This window comes from Temnothorax americanus, unplaced genomic scaffold (assembly GCF_048541705.1).
Source record: "Temnothorax americanus isolate GAGA-0224 unplaced genomic scaffold, ASM4854170v1 Scaffold20, whole genome shotgun sequence".
In the NCBI taxonomy this organism is placed as follows: Eukaryota; Metazoa; Arthropoda; class Insecta; order Hymenoptera; family Formicidae; genus Temnothorax; species Temnothorax americanus.
The window spans coordinates 2,511,650-2,531,991 of NW_027509339.1; the positions used below are offsets into that span (position 1 = coordinate 2,511,650).

A 20,342-nucleotide genomic window follows, 5' to 3' on the forward strand; every position below is an offset into this window, starting at 1 on the left:
CTTTATTAAAAATATTTTTCAATTAAGTAGAGATAAGTGTTACCTTTAGTCGGACTGGATCTTGATCGCCTAATGATAATATTTTTGTGTGAATTTTGCTTTTCCAACACTTTTTGCAACAAATATTTTTAATGACATATATTTAAATTAAGTAAAGACATTATTATTTTAACATATTTATCAAAATAGATTTGTTGTTTAGTGCAAATGAGAAATACACTATAATAAAAGAAAATTAATTTACTGTTCAGTCTGTGAACATCCGTAAAATTGCTGCAAGATAGTTTATAAAACAAAATTAGCATTTCCAGCATTTGAAATTGGCCTATATCAGATACATCACAATTTCTTGTCGATGACATACGAGTAAGATACTGTCAAATAGGTACCGTGACTTTTCTGGACTTTGCGGCGCATATAGCACTGAAATTACAAGGAATTTCACGGTTGCTTTCAGCTCTATGTTTATCAAAAATAAATAAGCCGCCTTAGGGAATCGTACTAATTATTCATAAACTATAATATCATTACTTATGATAGTAGTATAAGAAGACTGTTTCTGAGTCTCAATATGTAGCAGTAGTAAGTATCATCAAGTAGTTTGTAAAATTATAGATAATAATTACATTAGAATACTCTTGGACATTCTTGCGCTGAGAGATCGTAGCTTGTCATCGTACGGCACCATGATATATTCACAAAGGACAAAGAGAAATAGAAATTCAAGAGGAATAATAAATAACTCTTATTTTGCGAATAACTTTCAATGCTGGTGGAAATGTCATTGTACAGTAGACGTAAAAAGAAGCGTAAGTGAAACATAGTCGAATACAAATATAACGGCACATTCTCTGTTTATTCCTCACACTGATGATTTTATATGAAGTGTATACGTGCTTTTTCAATAATGCTTGCTAACAGACGATAGCTGTAAAGAAAGATTAGTTTTGAGCAAAATATTATTAAGTTAAGTACACTGTTGTTGTTGTTATTATTATTATTATTATTATATTAAATTATTGTATTATTTGCAAACAACTTGCTAAAATTTATATTTTTTGTACATTTTATATAAATACAGTATAAACAATTTTTAGCGGCAATATTTGAAGCTAAATACGTATAAGTGTAAAATTAAATCATTAAAAAATAGAACCGCGGTTCTACCAAACATTTTCGACTCTTTTGTTTTACACATATTCTACTTTTCCATTCTCTGTTCCAGTACAATTCGTTACGAAACAGTGACATCAACGACATGGATTTCCAAAATGTGAATCCGCTAAATGTACGGCTGAACTTGGTGTCCGGCAATTTATTACCAATGACCGCCGACAATTCGTCGTTTCCGATATTTTGGAAAATATACAGCGTTCTGGTATGGCTGCTCGAAATAGTGCAAACATGCGTGTTAGTCCCCGGGTGTATTTTTGTGCCGAAAGAAAAGGCTCTGAAAGATGGTCTAATCGGTATTGTGGTTACAATGGAAGTGATATCTACAATCATACGAATTCACGCATGTAGAGGACTGGTGCAGCAATTAATTCAGAAGCTGAATGACATTCTGAGCGTGGAGGACGAAATGATGAGGAGTATAGTGACAACGACCATAAAATCGATGGAGATTCCCCTTAAGTTTTACTGGTCGGCCGGCGTGACGTCCATAGTACTGTGGAGTAGTTCACCGTTTGTAGTGGCCTTTCAAAAAAAATTCTTTTTCTACGTAGATTACAGGATGCCAGTTGTCTACTCCAAAGAGCCATTCACGACCGGTATCTTTGTGTTTGGAAGTATCATCGTGCTGATGAGCAGCGCGTATATTTTTACGAAGAAAGTCGGCGTGGAAAGCTACGTAATAAATGTGATGTTGCTGATAACGGCACAATATAAATACACCGCGTTAAAACTATCTATGATATTTCAAGATGGATTGCTTCAGAGTGATGATTATAGCAAATTTAACATAAAGAAATGTTATCTTAATGCAGAAGAAAAAATAAATTATTACGTAGAAGGAAAAATAAAAGCTTTATGTCGGCATCATAATGCGATCATTCAGTAAGATTACTTTTTAAATTTCTCGAAAATGTTATAAGTACCGTAAAACCTTTACTTTTAATTAAACCTGCTTTTAATATTTGTGTTGGTTTATAATGTTTGATATTTTATTTAAAAAATAAATAAGTGTTACTAAATTATACAAAAATCATATTGCAATATGTATAATTTAAATTTATTATTATAATTATCCTGTAATACAATGGTAATTGTTATTTTATCTTTTAGTATAGCATCTTATTATCGTATGTGGTGTTTTTGTTTCAGCATAATGGTAATGCTAAGAAAACTAATGTCTTTAAATATTAGTTTAATATATGTAATAAACGTTTTTCGGTTCTGCTGTATTGCTATCATGATGATTTCAGTTAGTAACAATCTTTAATACTAATTTATACTCTTGGAATATGTGCTAAATCTAAAGACAGCATAATGTTTGCATCTTATCAGTTACTCACGTAGAACAGCAAGTCACAATAATGTCAAAATGATGGCAAAATGACGATTTTTAGATTATTTTCTCATTATTTTTTATGTCTTTTTGATATCTCATTGCGATTTTCTGTTTTACTTGGATAGTATATTACCGATGCGCTCTATTTTTTGGTAAATTTTAGATGCCATCAGTAACTTTGTGGGAAGGATTATCGGTTATACCGTACGCAGTCGGTGGGGTTGTGGAGCTCTATATATTATGTTATTGTATGCAACAGTTACTAGATGCGGTAGGCTTGGTTGCACTACTTTTAAATAATGTACACGTTACATACAAAATGAGATTAAACTAAGAAATGTTTGTAATTAATAATGTTCTATGATATGTAGAATTTTCTCTCTATTTCTAATTTAGAGTGCTGAAATAACGGATAATGCATTTCACGAAGGATGGTACCAATATGGAAAGTCCATAAAACGTACATTTATGTTTATGATAATGTCTAATAATTTAGATATTAAACTGTCAACGTTTGGAAAGTACAATTTATCTTTATCTTCATTTATGGCGGTGAGCTTTATGTACATTTCATGTCTCATTAACGTATCTAGTATTTTATTAATACTGTAACAGATATTATTACAAATTTTTGAATAATATTTTAGATTTTAAATCAGTCATATTCAATCGCGCTTTTGCTATTAAGAACTTAAGGAATGCGTTGTTGCACAGATTTTATACAGTAAGTATACTTCTTATTAATAAAATATAATGATTAGAAATGACGCTTGTGGAGCTACTTTCTGTTATCCTAAAGGACACAATTTTTGTTTCAGTAAAAATAATATTACAATGTACAATGTATTAAGCTTAGCAATTGATTAAGAATTTAAATAAACAGTAAGCAAATACCAGTATAAAATGTAGATTTCACTGTGACAGATAATTGCGTAAAAATAAAAATTTTGATTATTTATAGCAATATAAAACTTTTGCAGCAGCATTCTCATATTTCAAAACAGCGGCCACATATTTTTAATTAATGACATTTTTTAATAAAAAGAAAAAATATAATTAGTGCTTTTCTTTAATACTTCTAAGAGAATTTATTATTGACAGAACATCTAATAATGTAAATTAAATAATTCTAATAACAATTTATAATAAAAAATCAGCTTACGACAGACGAAGAATCGTGGAAAATTGCACAGATTGACATGGCGTTACGTTGTGCGGATTTTAGATTTGTGGCTTTGAGGAAATCGATAATATTAAATTAACTAATGTATTATATCGTCGCTTCTCATAGCACATGATGATAATTATACGAGTAAACGCACAGTCGCTTTTGCTCAAAGAACAAAGGAAAATTTCTATTCCATTTTTTTCTATAAATCACCATTCATTATCGTGATATTTTTCTTACATTCATACGTATTCTTTTATATTCATACGTATATAGTGGACAACTTTTCTTTCTAATTTATTAGTTACCCAGTAAAGCGCTATGTTATTACCGATAATTCAACCGCGACGCGCTCCTTCTAATTATAGGACAAACTCTGATAATTACAAAGAAAGGAACTTGTTTCCGCTTTAAATACGCTGTCGCATGACGATGACTAACATATGGATAAAAGACAGAAATAATACAAGAGGGCCACTTAATTGTTCAAGGTGTACTAGTAATTTTTAAATATCAACAGAAATGCATATAGTATATTTTTATGGACAGAAATGAGTGTGTGTGCATCAATAGAAATAAGGTATACGAACTTATGAATTGTATATACATGTTCCTCTAACACATACTGAAAGTAGATCATTCATAATACAAATGTGCACATTAAGGACAATTTTAGTTAAATTAAATTAAATTAATTGTCTTTTTAAATTTTAAGAAATTTTAGCTTAAGAAGAAGCGCGCATTGCTAATTAAATTTAACTAAATAAGTTTTTTCACAATTTCAAGTACTAAAATAAAGTAATATTACAAAATCTATATAAATTAAATCTTAATGTGTCCAGTGTCCACGTTTACTGAATTTTATTTAATTCATGGACAGAATAAATCTGCATAAATAAGAAGAAATAGAAAGAATCAATCAAAACTTCAATTATTACGCTTTTTATTTTACAATTTTTGTTCATTTCCGATATATTGGAAGATATACAGCTTCTTCGTGTGATTGTTCCATGTGTTTTGCAAGGTTACATTAATCCCCGGTTGTTTCTTGGTACCGAAAGCTAAAGCGTTTAACTATGGAGTTATATCGTTGGCGTTGGTCGTCATGACAGAAGCAGTTTTCGTAATTGAACGAATTCACGCGTACACAACACTTGCAGAATGAAATCCTAAGTGTTAAAGATAAGAACATGAAGGATATCGTATAATAAATAGATTCTAAAGCTCATGGAAAAGCCACGCAAAATTTACTTGGTGCTTGACACAACTGCTGCCTTAATCTGGTGCAGGATATCGGTCCTGCTGATTTTTCAAAAGACTGAATTATGAATTCTATTATGTGAATTTGAAAAATTTGGTCTTGTGCACCAAAGAACCATTCAGTGGCCAATAATCTATATATTTTTTTTTTTTCAAGAAAATCAGCGTCGATCAATGTCTATAAAACCCACGTGATATCATTGGTAACGGCGCAGTATCAATATATTACTTTCAGACTTGTATCGACATTTCGCAACAATGAACAGCGGGATATAATTCCAAAGTAGATTCTTCCACAGAGAAGGAGGTAAAATATCTTATGTCGGCAACATATCGAAGCTATATAAAGTAAAAGTGCGTTATCTGCAATTGATTAATAATATTGCAAATTGTCTAAAAATTTTGAATTATACACACATTTTATCACATAATATGTGTGTATAATATGGAATTCTATAACACAACATATAGGTAGATATATTCATTTACCTTTTGTAATATAATAGATATAAATGTATTGTGTTTTAGCCTAACATTAATGTTAAAGAAATTATTAGCTGTAAATGTCTCTTTTATATTATACGTGAATAATATTTTCGTTTCTGCTTTCTTCGCGTGTCATGTTGACTACTGCGAGTAACGACTTATAACATCACTTTAAAAATACATTCGCACGATTATTTAAATATAATATATATAATGTTATTGGATCATTTATGGCATAACAACGATGTTTATGATACTGTAGATATCAGCGTCTTTCATAGAAGAATTAATGGTAATAATCCGGCACGGATCCGGCTCAGTCATGCAGTTCTATATATATATTGTGTGCTTGTTTTCAAAGATTATCAGAAGCAGAAGATTTATTTTAACGTGTAACGTTAAGCACAATCAAGAGTGAAAGTTTATTAATAATTTTTAAATTAATGACAGAAATTAATTCTCTTTTTCAAGTCGTTACTCACAATCGCAATATTTATAAGCAAAATAGTTACTATTATTAATCCTTCTAATCATATTTTAATAGCAATGTTAACAAAAATATTTGTATTTAACTAAAAGTTATTGTATTATTATATATATATATATATATATATATAATTATGAATAATTATTATAAATATAAAGTTAATAAGTTGAATATAATATAATTAAAAATTGTAAAATGTATAATTATTTCGTTTTTGTTGAATGTAGAGTACAGACATAACGGACGAAGCATATATTTTATGAAGACTGGAATTGACTCAGCCTTTAAAACGTACATTCCTGATATGATGGCTGATATAATGGCTAGTATAATAATATGGATCTTAGAAATGCATTATTTGAAAATTTCAACTTATTTTTACCTTCATTTATGTCGGTAAGATATATGATCAATACGTGATATGTAATTAGTAATTTATTTTGTCAATAAAAGATAGTTTTCTATAATTTTTTCAAACATCTTTTTAGGTTTTATAAATCAATCATATTTATTTGCTCTTCTGATATTAAAAATGAAATAAAAATTGACAAAGGCAATGATATATATTCCTAAAATGGTATATAATTATAATTAATGTTATAAATACGAAAAATTCTTTCGCGTTTTATTAAAATTTGTGATTATTATTAAAATTTTTATTTTAGCATAAAAAATAATAACAAATAGCAATTAATATTATTTATCACTTAAAAATTAAAAAATTATAGACTATAATTTGGTATATGAGTAATACTAGTTACAAAGATAGATCTCTTTATTTAGGAAAAATACAAGTTTACTTATGAATATGAGACATGTGTTTGCAATTTATTGGTGAACCCAAGGAAAATAGATTTGCAAGAAGTTGAGATAAAGAATATAAATTTATTTCACTTACAGACGTTCGATTTTGCTAACGAATTTCCCACAATTGTTGGCACAGGCTCTCCGGCGACCGACGCCGTCCAAATTGGAGATAATTCCCGAGACATTAATATACTAACAAACAATCCATTTAAATATACTAATTTACAATTGAGCTTCTCGAAATTTACAATTAACTCCTCGAAAGCCAACCGCACGCTTTAACAGATGGAAGGGAAATGTCTCTTCCCTTCTTCTTGATTGCTACGCGGTCCGTTTCCCCTCTCTCTGGGTTTTCTGCTCGATAGAAATCGATATTATCGATTTTTCCACGCACGCGTCTCCGAAACTCGAGCGGCGTTTGCTAATAAGGCGAAATTAAACGAACACCTAAGACACTAAACCACACAGCATACAGACACAAGGATTGAGGATTAACATTAAACGTGAAGTTTTCGACAATTCTTCGAGGAGTAAAGCGTTGATGTCGAGAGAAATCTTATACTATCTCAATTTCCTGTGACACAACAAAAAAGGGAATTTTGATACTCGTCTTTACCTACTTCTTAAAAATTGTCACTGATAGAACATCAAATAGTAATTAAATAAAAATAACAACTTACATTAAGGATCAGCTTGCAACCGATAGAATCGTTAAATATTGTACAGACTGGTCGGAGTACTTTGCGCGTGTCAGGCAAAATCATTTTGTGCGTATTTTAGATTTTGTGAGTCTGTAAGGACTCCGCAGCATTCTTGGACTGACAATGTACCATAAGATAATAGTCGTTTTATAGCGCATTAATAATTGCTAAGTAACATCACAGTCGCGTTCGACAGTGAATATATATGTATAGTGAGACCTATATCCTCCATAAATCGTACCGTCATTCATATCGCGATGTTTCTTTATAAAACTTCTATACAATATTTCGTACATATCATAAATATCGTCTTTCTAAATAAACAGCTACCCAGTACACCCTCGAGTACCTACACCCCTACGTTATTATCGATAATTCATCCGCGATGCACCCCTTCAATCATAGGACAAACTCTGATTACAAGGAAAGAAACTTGTTTCCGCTTCAAATATACCGTCACGTGAAGATGAATAATATATAGATAAATGATAGAAATAATACAAAGGGGGCTACGAAATTGTTCGAAGTGCGCGCATTCATTAGTATAATTTTATCGTCAAATATCGTCAGAAATACTTCGCATACCTACTTTTAGACAGAAAGGAGCGTGTGGATCAATGTGAAACAAGGGTAAGATACTCGCACTGTGAATTGTCATATTTCCCTAACGTATACTGAAGGTAGTTCCTCTATAAGACAGTATATTAAAAACAACTGTAACTGAATAAACTATCTTTTTTTACTTTAAAAAACTTTAGTTTAAATAGAAATATTGCTAATTAAGTTTTTTTCATAATTTTAAGTAAAATACCTCTTGTAATATTAAAATATAATAATATTACGAAATCTGAATTAAGTCTTAATCTGGCCACTTTTAGTGAGTTTTATTTGATGCGTGGACGCGAAAAAAAATGCATAAATAAGAAATAGAATGGATCATTCAACGTCTCACAATTATTACACTTTTTACTTTACAGAACAATTTCTACGCGTTATAAAGTTCCCGCGATACCGAGTTAATGCATGCAGCAATGAACTTCCAAAGCGTAAATTCCTTAAACGTTCGGTTAAACTTGCTTTCGGGCAATCTGCTACCGATGACCAACAATTCGTCGTTTCCAACATTCTGGAGGATATACAGCGCTTGCGTGTGGTTGTTCGAACTGTTTTACGTAGTCACATTAATCCTCGGTTGCTTCTTCGTGCCGATAGAGAAAACAATGGATGGAATAATTATCTTGATCGTCATAGCGGAAGCAAACTTCGTAATCGTGCGAATATTCTCGCAGACAGCACTAGTACAGCAACTGATAGGAAAACTGAATGACACGTTGAACATTGGAGACGAGAACATGAGGAATATCGTATTAACGAATATAAAACCTACGGAGACTCCATTCAAATTTTACTTGGTGATCGGCACGTTTTCCGCTTCCTTCTGGTGCTGCATGTCGCTTCCGTTGATTTTTGAAAAAAATCAATTTTACTACTCGGATTTTAAAGCACCGGGCGTTTATTCCAAGGAGCCATTTTCCGTCGATATTTATCTGATCGGTACCATAATAACATTGATCAACAATATATATATTTTTGTAAAGAAGGTCAGCGTGGATGTTTATATTACGCACTTGATATCATTGATAACGGCGCAGTATCAATACATTGCTTCGAGGTTTGTATTGGCATTTCGAAATTGTAGCCAACAAGCAGATAACTGCAATGTTCTAGAAAGTAATTTTAGGGTAGATTCGTCTATAGAGAAGGAGATAAAAAACTTATGTCGGCAATACAACAATATGGTGTAGTAAGTGCATTTAAGTAACCTAATATAAAATTCTGTTTCATTACAAGTAATGTAATATGGCATTCTATAATATATCAATACATTAATACTCTCTGTACTAACATTTTATATAACATTGTGGATATATATGCATTTTCTGTTTCAGCATAACGTTAATGCTAAAGAAATTACTATCTGTAAATATCGTTATTATGTATGTGAATAATGTTTTTCGATTCTGCTTTCTTGGTGTCATGTTGAGTAGAGTGAGTAATAATTTATGACATCAGTTACTTTAGAAATGCGTTCGCAATTATACAGATATAAGTAACAAGCACTGCTATTGAATTATTTCAAATTACTATATCAGTTAGTATAGCAGCGATGTTTGTCAAACCTCAGATATCGGCGTCTCTCTTGGAAGGTTCAATGGTCTTTATGTACGGATCCGGCTCGATAACGCAGTTCTATATATTGTGTAATTGTTTTCAGAAATTATCAGAAGCAGTAAGATTTATTTTAATATATATCATTATTCATTACATTTTTTCAAGAGTAAAAGTTTCTGAATAATTTTTAAATCGGTGACAGAATTTAATTCTCTTTTTTTTTGTTAACTGACTTATACTCGCTATATTTATGAGCAAGTTAAATAGCTAATAATCTTTTTAACCATGACTATGTTTACATAGCGGCTTATAATCCGGTTTAATTAACTACCGTATATATACTATCCAATCCAAAATTTTTCTTCCTTTGATCATAACAATCATTTAAGATACGAGCTTCTTTTGATACTTAAATTACAACTTTTAATATATATATGTATAATAGAGGTAGCGAAAAGTAAGGTCAACCAACTAAGAAGGAGGTGAAAGAGAAGCCTGAGTAGAATACAAAATGTACATAAACTTTTGTTGTATTTGCTATGGTTTAGTAAATATAGCTAGTACTTAATTTAAAATAGTACTTCAAAGCGATGCTTTTTTTATTTGCGGAATATGAAGACATTTATGGGTGCTTGATTTGATAAATTATTCAAACTTTAACTTGCAATATTTCGCTTAATATTAAAGATATCCAAAAACTGTAATGTTTAGAGTACCAAAATAGGTACATATTTAAATAATCGTTAGAATCAAAAAAAGAAAAATTTTGGATTGGATAGTGTACGGCAGTTATTAAGCTAGATTATAAGCCGCTGTGTAAATGTAGTCCGTGTGTTTGATTAAAAATGTTAAAAAAATATATATTTTATTTAAGTAAAAAATATGTCCAATTATGAACATAAATTATTAAATTGAGCATATTCTACAATTGAAAATTATAAAATGTATTATTTTGTTTGTATCAAATTTAGACTTCAGACATGACAGATAAAGCATTTCACGAAGACTGGTATCGATTCAATTTTTCCGTAAAACGTATATTCATGATGGTGATAATGGCTAGTAACAATATGGATCTTAGAATTTCATTATTTAAAAACTTCAATTTATCTTTACCTTCATTTATGTCGGTAAGATTTATGAATAATATGTGATATAAATTTATTTTATAGTTTATTTTATTAGTATTTAAAAAAATAATAGATAGTGTTGTATAATTTTTGTTCAAATATCTTTTTAGGTTTTAAATCAATCATATTCTATTGCCCTTCTGTTATTAAGAATGCAATAAGAAATGACAAAGACAATATATTTCTGAAATATATAGTAACTATTATTGTTATGTTATATAAGTGGAAAACTTTTTTAGTTTTATTAAAATTTTTAGTTTTTATTTCCGTATAAGGAATAGTGACAAATAGCTTTTTCGCAACACCTCCACGGAAAGTCCGACTTTCTATGCCTGTAGAGACGGGCGAAAGTGGCCAATTTCACGCCAGGGCTTACTTTCCTCCCTAGGGAAGAAAATTGATACTTTCCGTAACAACTTTTCGCCCGCTATACCGAATGGAAAGTATCAATTTTCTTTCCTAGGGAGGAAAGTAAGCCCTGGTGTGAAATTGGCCACTTTCGCCCCTCTCTAGGCATGGAAGTCGAACATTTCCGTAAAAGTGTTGTGAAAAATATCGTGTGCATCTCGGGTCGAAAGCTTTTTTCGAGAAAAAACGCTACTGTGTCCCCTTGGTGCACAATATACTATTAATGTTTATCATTTGTAAATTAAAAAATTAATAGTTAAATCAGAATATAATATCAAAATAAAAGTAATATTTGTTGCAAAGGTATGTCTTTTTATTATAGAATTTAGGAAAAATAAAAGTTTATTTATCAACATAGAAAATGTGTTTTTACAATGTATTATAATATTTTTATGTGACATAATATTTAATATGCGGTTAATGATAAAATTATAACATTTTATAAAGAAACCAATTCTTATCTTTCAAAAATCTACTGTCTTTAATATTAGTAGGTACAGTTTTCTATAGCATTTATAGGTTTGCAAAGTTAAACGTAATATTTAATTTGTATCTATTTATGTAACAGCAATATCTGTATTAAATTTAGTATAATAATTATTGTTATATTAAAATATATTGTCACAATATATTAAAAACTTTTACTTTTTAATTTTTCTACGGTCTTTTTATTAAATAAAAAATTGAGGACAAACCTGAAGTATCAGCTTGTAGGATATGAGGATTTAATTCGTAAATAAGCTTCCTTTGAAATGTTTGCAGTAGTATTTCGCAGTATTAAACCAGGTTAATCTATAGTCTCAAGTTGACGAAGTTCACGTTGAGACATGGTCAGGTTTCGATACTTTGCAACGGTCGACGAAGTGCTATAAGATAATCGTTTCTTCACTCACAGCAATGATAATTAAAAAGAAGTTTACAGTCACGTGCATCTCTCTACAATAAACATAAAGAAAAAGATCATACTGTTATAAATATTCATATATTATCGCAACATTTAGCCATAAACTTCTTCATTTGCCTGCGACAATATCTCTCTAAGTCTTTATTCGAGAAAATTTTATTGATGTCTCGCTTAATTGCGACTGAAAGCAACAGAATATCTTCTGTCTCTTTGTACGATAACGTATAATATACTAATGACAGCCCAGCAGAAAAGTAGTGACCAAAGGGGACTAATGAATAGCCCTAGATCCATGATCGTCTGAGAGCGACTTTCAAAATGCTACAGAAATTCGACGTATAAATCGAAAAGAAGTGTGCGCGCGATGATAAGATCATAATATGGACGAACAGCTTCTATGTTGTCCCTTCTATATTGTGCCGGTTTAGTATTAAACATATAGTGGCAGTCGTACGTAAACTATATCCAAATATCACGAATATTTAAAACGAAAGCCCATTGTCTAACTTTTATCACAAAGAAGAATTGCCGAGAATATGGATTTTCAAAACGTTAATCCCCTGAACGTTCGCTTAAACGTTCTCTCGGGCAACTTGCTGCCCTTGAAACCAGGTGACTCGCGATTTCCTGCAACATGGAGAGTATACAGCGTATTGGTGTGGCTGATTGAAATAGTTCTAACAATCGTGTTAATTCCCGGACTGATCCTGGTGTCACGGGAAAAAGCGCTGAACGATGGCACAATTCTCTGTGTAGTTACTGTAGATGTGTTTTTTATGGCCGCGCGGATTCACTCGCGCAGGCAGCTGGTGAATCGACTGATTCGGAAACTGAACGACACTCTACGCTTTGCGGACGAGGCTATGAAGAACGTTGTGACAACGACTCTGCAGCCTATGGAGAATCCGCTCAAGTTTTACTGGCTGTCTGGCTGGTTGGGTGTCTTCGTGTGGGCCTGCTTACCATTTCTGTTGATCTTCAAAGAGGTTTCCTTCTCTTACGAGAACTACAGGACGCCAGCGGTCTTCTCCAAACAGCCTTTCTCGTTTGAAGTCTTCTTACTGGGCAGCATCCTCCTACTGATCGGTAACATGTACATTTTTGTAAAAAAAGTCAGCTTGGATGTTTATATGATACATCTTGTACTACTGATAACGGCGCAGTATCGATTTATCTCTACAAAACTCGCGACAATATTTCGAGACGGAAACCCGCTAAGTTACTTCGATGAATCTCGTCAAAAGTACTGCTCCGGAATAGATCGATGGGTGGAGAAAGAAATGATAGCGTTATGCCGACATCACAACACTGTCGTTCGGTAAGTAATTTTGCTAAAACGTACTTATTGCTTAAGAGAAAATACTTATAAGAATGCATTGACAATGGCCAATAATTAAAGGAATTTTAAACTCAAAAATTGACTTGGAATTTTCTTCTCTCTTAATTTTTATTTCAAAAAATCAGATTGCACTTTTATGTAGCTTTATGTTTAATTGTGTTATTATTTTGTCACATATTTTAATAATTTAAAATTGAATGTAATCAAATGTATTAATAATGAAGTAATTTGTGACATAATATGTAAGACGAAAATATTTCTCGTGTGCCATCTCGAAGGTGTTGAGCAATGCAAGAAATAAAGATTTAGCGGATTAATAGAATTTTTATATATTTAAACTAAATTCTAAATATATATATAAAATATTAATAGAATATTTTATGATATATCTTATGTATACGAGAGCTTTGTTTTAGCTTATCATCTATATTAAAGAAATTACTGTCTTTGAACTTCAGTATGATCTATGTGATCAGCGTCTTACGGTTTTGTTTTATCGGTATCAAGTTGAGTATAGTAAGTAACAAATGCTAATTACTCAATTAATGATTCTATAGACAATTGTTATCGGTTGATATAAATATGTTATAATGGGGCATTCTTTTTTTGTCAAATCGGACACCCTCCCGTCCAAAAATGGGGGCAACCGAAAAATTTCTTTTAGGGCTCATTTTATAGCTATATGCATGTACTTTTGTTTTAACTCTGGCCTTTTTAAAAAACCAATATGGCGGACCTAATATGGCGGCCAAAAACTGGGAAAACTGAACTTTAAAAAGCAATATCGTTCATTAGAGCGTACTAAAGCGGTTGTTTTTTTTATGAAATCTAGTGGTACAGTGTTTTCTCCGTCCTTGGTAACGAATTTGTACTAAAGCTATCAAATTTCAAATGGTGAAATTTAAATGGCGGTCAAATGCCAAGAAAATGGTAGAAAATGATGATATTATTAACTGAGACTTATATATACTGTTCATTACCAGAGATGAAGAAAACACTGTACCACTGGATTTCATAAAAAAGCAATTGCTTTAGTACGCTCTAATGAGCGATGTTGCTTTTTAAAGTTCAGTTTTTCCAGGTTTTGGCCGCCATATTGGGTCCGCTATATTTGTTTTTCAAAAAGGCATATAGCATATAGCTATACATGCATATAGCTATAAAATGAGCCCTAAAAAAATTTTTTCGGTTGCCCCCAATTTTGAACAGGGGGGGTGTCCGATTTGACAAAGAATGCCCCGTATATGTATATAATTTATTTATTTATAAATTATATTATATAAATAATATATTTTTACATGTCTTTTCAGGTACCATCAACAAATTTGCCGGAAGCTCTCTCGATTGTCATGTTTGCGTGTGGCTCAATAGTGCAATTATACTTGTTGTGTTCTTGCGTTCAACAATTGCTAGATGCGGTAAGTTGTAATATAATATTTAGTAAGTTTAAAATTAATAGTAAGTAGGTAATAGTAAGTTTTTAAAATTATAACTATATTCATTTATACATTGATTTATTCATTTATACATTAACCTTCCGCCGGCGGCGGCCACTCCACCGACCCTCCGCCGGCTGGGGCGTCTTCATTTATTTCTTATTATATAGACCTCTCTCTCTACCTAAACCTTCTTTTCTCTTACTTTTTTGATCGTAGACGGTTTTTTTTACTTTAACATAAGTTATATTTTTCTTTCTAAAATATCTATATATATAGAGATACATATTTATTTTGCCCGTGCATTGCGCGGATGTACCCTCGATCCGCTGACCCGCCACTTTTGGCTCACTTTCATTTTTTGGCTTTTAACAATGTTTTTCTAATGCTTTTTTTCCCTCTCGGTCTTTTTCCGTTTCGCATTAGTAGAAATTTTCCCAATTAAACTTCTTTTTTGGGGAGGCATCCTAATATCTAAATTATAAACCTAACTGGAAAGTAAGAAATGTAATATCTGCTTAATAATTTTTAGAAAACAATTTTCAATCTGTTTGTTTTAATCTCAAACATATTTTAATTCAAGATATATAATTTTAGACAATTTTGTATGGGGGCCCCTTGTCCCTGGGCTCAGACCCCTTCCCAAAACCCTCTACGGGGGTCTAAGTTAGAGTATCATAGTATAACAAATTTGGTTGTTCTAATTTAAAAACTGTAGATTTACATAGCGGACAAACATGCATACATACATACATTTATTTTTATATATATAGAGATCACTAATTATATTCTTTTCTCCATCTTTGTACATTTAAAAAAATAATTGTCAAATATACATATATTTGATTTGTGACTTTTAAGTTTTGATCTAAATATTGCATGCAGCAACACTGTTTATGAACAATAATTAGTAATTATATGAATTAATTATTTATTATTTTTGTATCAATGTTCATATCGGAAAGACGTTATATATATTGCCAGTCAGGTCGATTTAAATTACTTTAATTGTTATTTTTGTATGTTTCATTTAGAGTCAGCAAATGACGAATATAGCATTTCACGAAAAGTGGTACCAGTTTGGACCATCTGTGCAACGTACATTCATGTTGATGATAATAAGTAACAATTTAGAGTGCAAGCTCTCGACGTGCAAGAAATTTAATTTGTCTCTACCCTCATTTATGACGGTGAGAGTTAATGTATTTTCTATATTTTTATTAGTAATGATATTATATTAGAATTTTATGTCTGTGTGTTTCTCCCTTCTGGCAATCTTTTAGATCTTAAATCAATCGTATTCGATTGCTCTTCTTCTCTTACGAGTACATGAATAGTAATGAAGGATATATAGATTACTTAAATGCGGCATTTCTGAAATCAAAACTTTATTTTTGAAACTAATGGTAATAAATTTGTGGCTAATTTAATTAAAATTAGTAATTATATTAGAAATATCTGTAAATATTATTATGATGTAATTTTACAAAATAAAAACAGATCAAAATAGAAATTAAAAACAACACATCACAAATTAAGTATTTTAACGATTTATGTATTTAAATAAATCTATACAGGAATTAGTTGCGTTTTTGCATATAAGTTATTTATAATCACACATTTAACTTTTTGTTTTAGAAATCATTCTTCTCATAGATCATCTGATATGAAGAAAATTTACTTTAAAATACTCACTTCAAAATGTTGTGTAAAATGATATATTGATACATCCAAATCTAGTTTAGCACGTTGTAGATTAATGCGTATTTTTCCGTTGATGGGATTCATATTAGACATATTAAAATTCTTCGATTTTCTGAAATTTCACTGCTCTACAATTCTACAATAATCGACAAAGAATTATAATTGCTTTATCTTCACATCGCAATGCAAATTACAACAAAATCCATAAATACCTATATATCATACTGTAGTAAACCTAATGAGGAAGATAAGGATAATTATTGCTGCAATAAACTCTCATTGCAACATTTATCGATGAACTTCATTACTTATTGTTAGCTGTATGAAGAGTAGAAAATTATAATGAGAAACATATTCATATTGCAATAATTAATCTAGGCAATGGCCATAGAAATCGTCAATAATTAAAAAAAAATCAAAATATAACTAATATGTACGTACAACGTTGCACAATATATTAATAACAATCAGAAGAAAGTAAGAATAATAGATTTCCGAAAATTGATAATGACTTACCAACGATTTTTACATCCAATAATTAAACTGTTCATTTTCTTTTCGATAGAAAACAACATGCGCGCGACGATGGCATGCAAATAAAGAAGTAAGTACGTTTAATACTAAAGGTAGCTATTTGTCTTAAGAACTAGTTATATTAATTTTGGCCATTAAGTGTCATTATAAACTTCTTTTCCCTCTGTGTTTAAAGAGAAAATTTTCAGAAAGATGTCTTTAGGAATTAGTCGACTATAAACCAGTCAATTTTTTCCAAATTAACCATAATGACGTACACTTGTCCGGCATGAGCAAACGCTTCAATTTCGGTCACACTCAGTTTTAAACTCACGGTGGTACAGAATGACACACGAGCATCGAAACCTCTGAAAAATCGGTCGATTTTTATAAGGCACGTTTGACAGGAACACTCTTCAAAAGAACAAAGTGTCGAGATGATGGATTTCCAAAGCGTAAATCTTCTGAATGTGCGAATAAACTTGATTTCCGGCAATTTGTTTCCGATGACAACGGATAACTCGCGATTCCCCATTGGCTGGAGGATATACAGCGCCGTTACATGGCTGATTACTTTAGCCATAATCAGTGGATTTTGCCTCGGGTTCATTATGGTGTCCAAAGAAAAAGCTATAAACGAAGGCATGCTCGCCATCGTGTTCATCATAGAAATATGTTTCATGATCGCCCGTATTCATTCGCACCGTGATCTGATCGTACAATTGATTCAGGATATAAACGACATTCTTCGCGTCCAGAACGAGACTATGAGACGCGTTGTGATGGCGTCTCTAAAACTGATGTATTCCCCGTTCAAGTATTACTGGGTGTCCAGCGTGACGACTACGCTAATTTGGATCGGCATGCCGCTCACGGCGGCTTTTAAAAAGAATACCTTCTTCTACGAAGATTTCAGATTACCGTTCGCCATCTCCAAGCAACCGTTCTCGACGAAAATTTTTCTGTCGGGAGGTCTGCTGCTGATGCTCTGCAGCGTGTACGTTATTATAAAGAAAGCCGCTGTAGATATCTATACGTTGAATTTCGTGATGTTGATGACAGCGCAATATCGCTACATTTCGGTAAAACTTGAAGAAATATTTCGGAAAGGAAATTCGCAGGGCAAACGTGACAATTCTGAAAAGGAATCTTATCCTGAGACTGACTTATGGGCAGAAATTGAGATGAGAGCGATATGTCGGCATCACAACACAGTGATTCGGTAAGTAGCAAGCGAATATGTATCTAAATGTTCGTTGATAATAAATTATCTTGAAACTACTTTTACCTCACAGCTCGCTCAATTATTGTCAAATTACCATTCCTACAATTAAAATATCTTTTTAGTACTATTTATTTTAAATTACATGTATATACGTATTGCATCCTTTGTACTTCTTTCAGCATGTCGTCTAGGTTAAAGAAGTTGCTGTCCTCAAACTTTTGTTTAATTTATATAAGTAACATTTTACGGTTCTCCTTTATCGGAGTCATGTTGAGTAATACAGTAAGTAATATTTGCTAACATCAGATGTTTTAAAAATCTTTTTCTTGTAATTTAAAACGTGTAAATGTTAAAGAAATAAGAATTATATATAATATTATAGACGATGCTTCACATGCAATACATTTCTTTGTAATAATTTACAATTACTCAATTTGCAAAATTTATATTAATATTAGACGCATTTGATCTCGAAATTACATTTAAAAATTACAAACATAATTAAAAAAGAATAAATTTTGAAATTGGTTATTTATTTATTTGCATAAATTACAATATGCAGGTAAGTGCAATGATGTACTTCTTTTTTCTTTCATAATTCTTCAGGACCTGCTAAAGACTGTTGTTGAACGGGTTGCGGTGGTTTTCTTTGCTTCTGGCGAAATAATACAATTTTACATTCTGTGTTCTAATGTACAAAAATTATTAGATGCAGTAAGTTTTATTATATATAATATTTATTTTTACGCAATTAAGAATTGTCTCAATGATTGCGCTAGAGATTTGCAGCATTCTTTGGCCACCGCTTGTCACATACATTCTGACGAATATATAACGTGATAAATAAAACAAAATAAGAATTTTTCGAATATTGAATATTATTTATAAAAGATATTGTTACATACTTTTTTGTTTTAATTAGAAAACATTTATGAAATACAAACATTCCTGAAGTTATATCAAAAGGTATTTCTGATTAACAATTATAATCTACCATGCGTTAATTTCCATCTGATTTAGAGTACAGAAATGACAGATATGGCATTTCACGAAAACTGGTATCAGTCTCGGCCATCAATAAAACGCAAATTCATGTTAATGATAATGGCCAATAATTTAAAATGTAGACTTGTATCATTTGAAAAGTTTAACATTTCTTTGCCATCATATATGACGGTAAGATTACGTGCGTTTACTGTATCACTTACCTGCTTATATATGAAACTATTATTATTAAAAATTTATCCAGATTATGAATCAATCATACTCAATTGCTGTTTTATGTTTAAAAGTGGTTAAAAAATAATAAAGAATGTATTGCGAACATCTCAAATATGATGCAGAACTTTATTTTGCAAGGTAAGTATAACAATCAATAAACTTGTGAATCTATTTTTTATGTTGCTAAAGTTAATAATTTTTTGTTTTAGTAAAGAAAATACAAGGAAATAATGATCAATGATTATTGGTGTGAGATACACGTTATTAGTGGATTTTTTTAGAAATCAGTAAGGTAAAGAAAAATAAAAATTTTAATCACAATAATGATGGCATATGCTTAGAATTTACTTCATCGCGTGATGTGTAGTACCTAAAGCAGACAGGGAGTTTTTGCAATATCGTTTTTCTCAGATACGGTAAATGTATCTGAATTAGATACGTTCATCGTCTAAATTCACATTAGAGACTTCGTTAAACTTATTCTTTCAAAAATAACGTCGAACGTACGTTTGAATAGCGTTACGGTGAACGATGTGCATACTCAGTTTCGCCTTTCGATCAATAATATGAATTTAGATGGTGAATTTGTTACATAGAAGATATTTATTATTAATGTATGCAATCTAAATTAGACGTTGATATTATGTAAAACAGCATCATGGAATTTAAACAGTTGTAGAACAAAAGTATTTAATAGAAGTATTTTCTCTCTTCATTAGTGATTAAATGTAATATTACAGTTTGAGCATATAAGATGAGTCAAATAAAACAATTTAAGTTTTTATAAAAAACTATTTATGATGCATAAAAATATAAGTTGCTTTACAATCTATTATTTGTATAAGTAAGTGGTAAAGAATAAATATTAT

At 31.0% G+C, this 20,342-nt stretch overlaps 4 protein-coding genes across 7 annotated transcripts; all 4 read left to right on the top strand.

The window, feature by feature from the left end:
- The first annotated feature begins 660 nt into the window (after positions 1 to 660).
- Positions 661 to 5,529, top strand: LOC143897419 (uncharacterized). Of its 3 annotated transcripts, none has more exons than XM_077406090.1 (7): positions 661 to 809; positions 1,226 to 2,058; positions 2,326 to 2,425; positions 2,676 to 2,783; positions 2,909 to 3,064; positions 3,160 to 3,236; positions 5,176 to 5,529. In XM_077406090.1, the coding sequence occupies exons 1-6, from the start codon at positions 687 to 689 to the stop codon at positions 3,205 to 3,207; spliced, it is 1,368 nt and encodes a 455-aa protein (XP_077262216.1). In that variant the 5' UTR covers positions 661 to 686; the 3' UTR covers positions 3,208 to 3,236; positions 5,176 to 5,529. The 3 variants fall into 3 exon arrangements, with proteins under 3 accessions (XP_077262216.1, XP_077262215.1, XP_077262214.1); XM_077406089.1 differs by lacking the exon at positions 5,176 to 5,529 and adding an exon at positions 3,331 to 3,470; XM_077406088.1 differs by lacking the exons at positions 3,160 to 3,236; positions 5,176 to 5,529 and having other exon boundaries at positions 2,909 to 3,124.
- A 2,449-nt stretch (positions 5,530 to 7,978) lies between these two features.
- Positions 7,979 to 11,534, top strand: LOC143897437 (uncharacterized). Its single transcript, XM_077406121.1, has 6 exons — positions 7,979 to 8,051; positions 8,399 to 9,225; positions 9,371 to 9,470; positions 9,607 to 9,711; positions 10,565 to 10,723; positions 10,834 to 11,534. Exons 2-6 carry the CDS (start codon positions 8,441 to 8,443, stop codon positions 10,882 to 10,884), a joined length of 1,200 nt encoding a protein of 399 aa, XP_077262247.1. The 5' UTR covers positions 7,979 to 8,051; positions 8,399 to 8,440; the 3' UTR covers positions 10,885 to 11,534.
- A 688-nt stretch (positions 11,535 to 12,222) lies between these two features.
- LOC143897421 (uncharacterized) lies at positions 12,223 to 16,906 on the top strand. Of its 2 annotated transcripts, none has more exons than XM_077406092.1 (5): positions 12,223 to 13,353; positions 13,791 to 13,890; positions 14,685 to 14,792; positions 15,845 to 16,000; positions 16,449 to 16,906. In XM_077406092.1, the coding sequence occupies exons 1-5, from the start codon at positions 12,572 to 12,574 to the stop codon at positions 16,464 to 16,466; spliced, it is 1,164 nt and encodes a 387-aa protein (XP_077262218.1). In that variant the 5' UTR covers positions 12,223 to 12,571; the 3' UTR covers positions 16,467 to 16,906. The 2 variants fall into 2 exon arrangements, with proteins under 2 accessions (XP_077262218.1, XP_077262217.1); XM_077406091.1 differs by lacking the exon at positions 16,449 to 16,906 and adding an exon at positions 16,094 to 16,325.
- A 216-nt stretch (positions 16,907 to 17,122) lies between these two features.
- LOC143897475 (uncharacterized) lies at positions 17,123 to 20,316 on the top strand. Its single transcript, XM_077406173.1, has 4 exons — positions 17,123 to 18,249; positions 18,432 to 18,534; positions 18,859 to 18,966; positions 19,273 to 20,316. The coding sequence occupies exons 1-4, from the start codon at positions 17,465 to 17,467 to the stop codon at positions 19,549 to 19,551; spliced, it is 1,275 nt and encodes a 424-aa protein (XP_077262299.1). The 5' UTR covers positions 17,123 to 17,464; the 3' UTR covers positions 19,552 to 20,316.
- Positions 20,317 to 20,342: the final 26 nt, after the last annotated feature.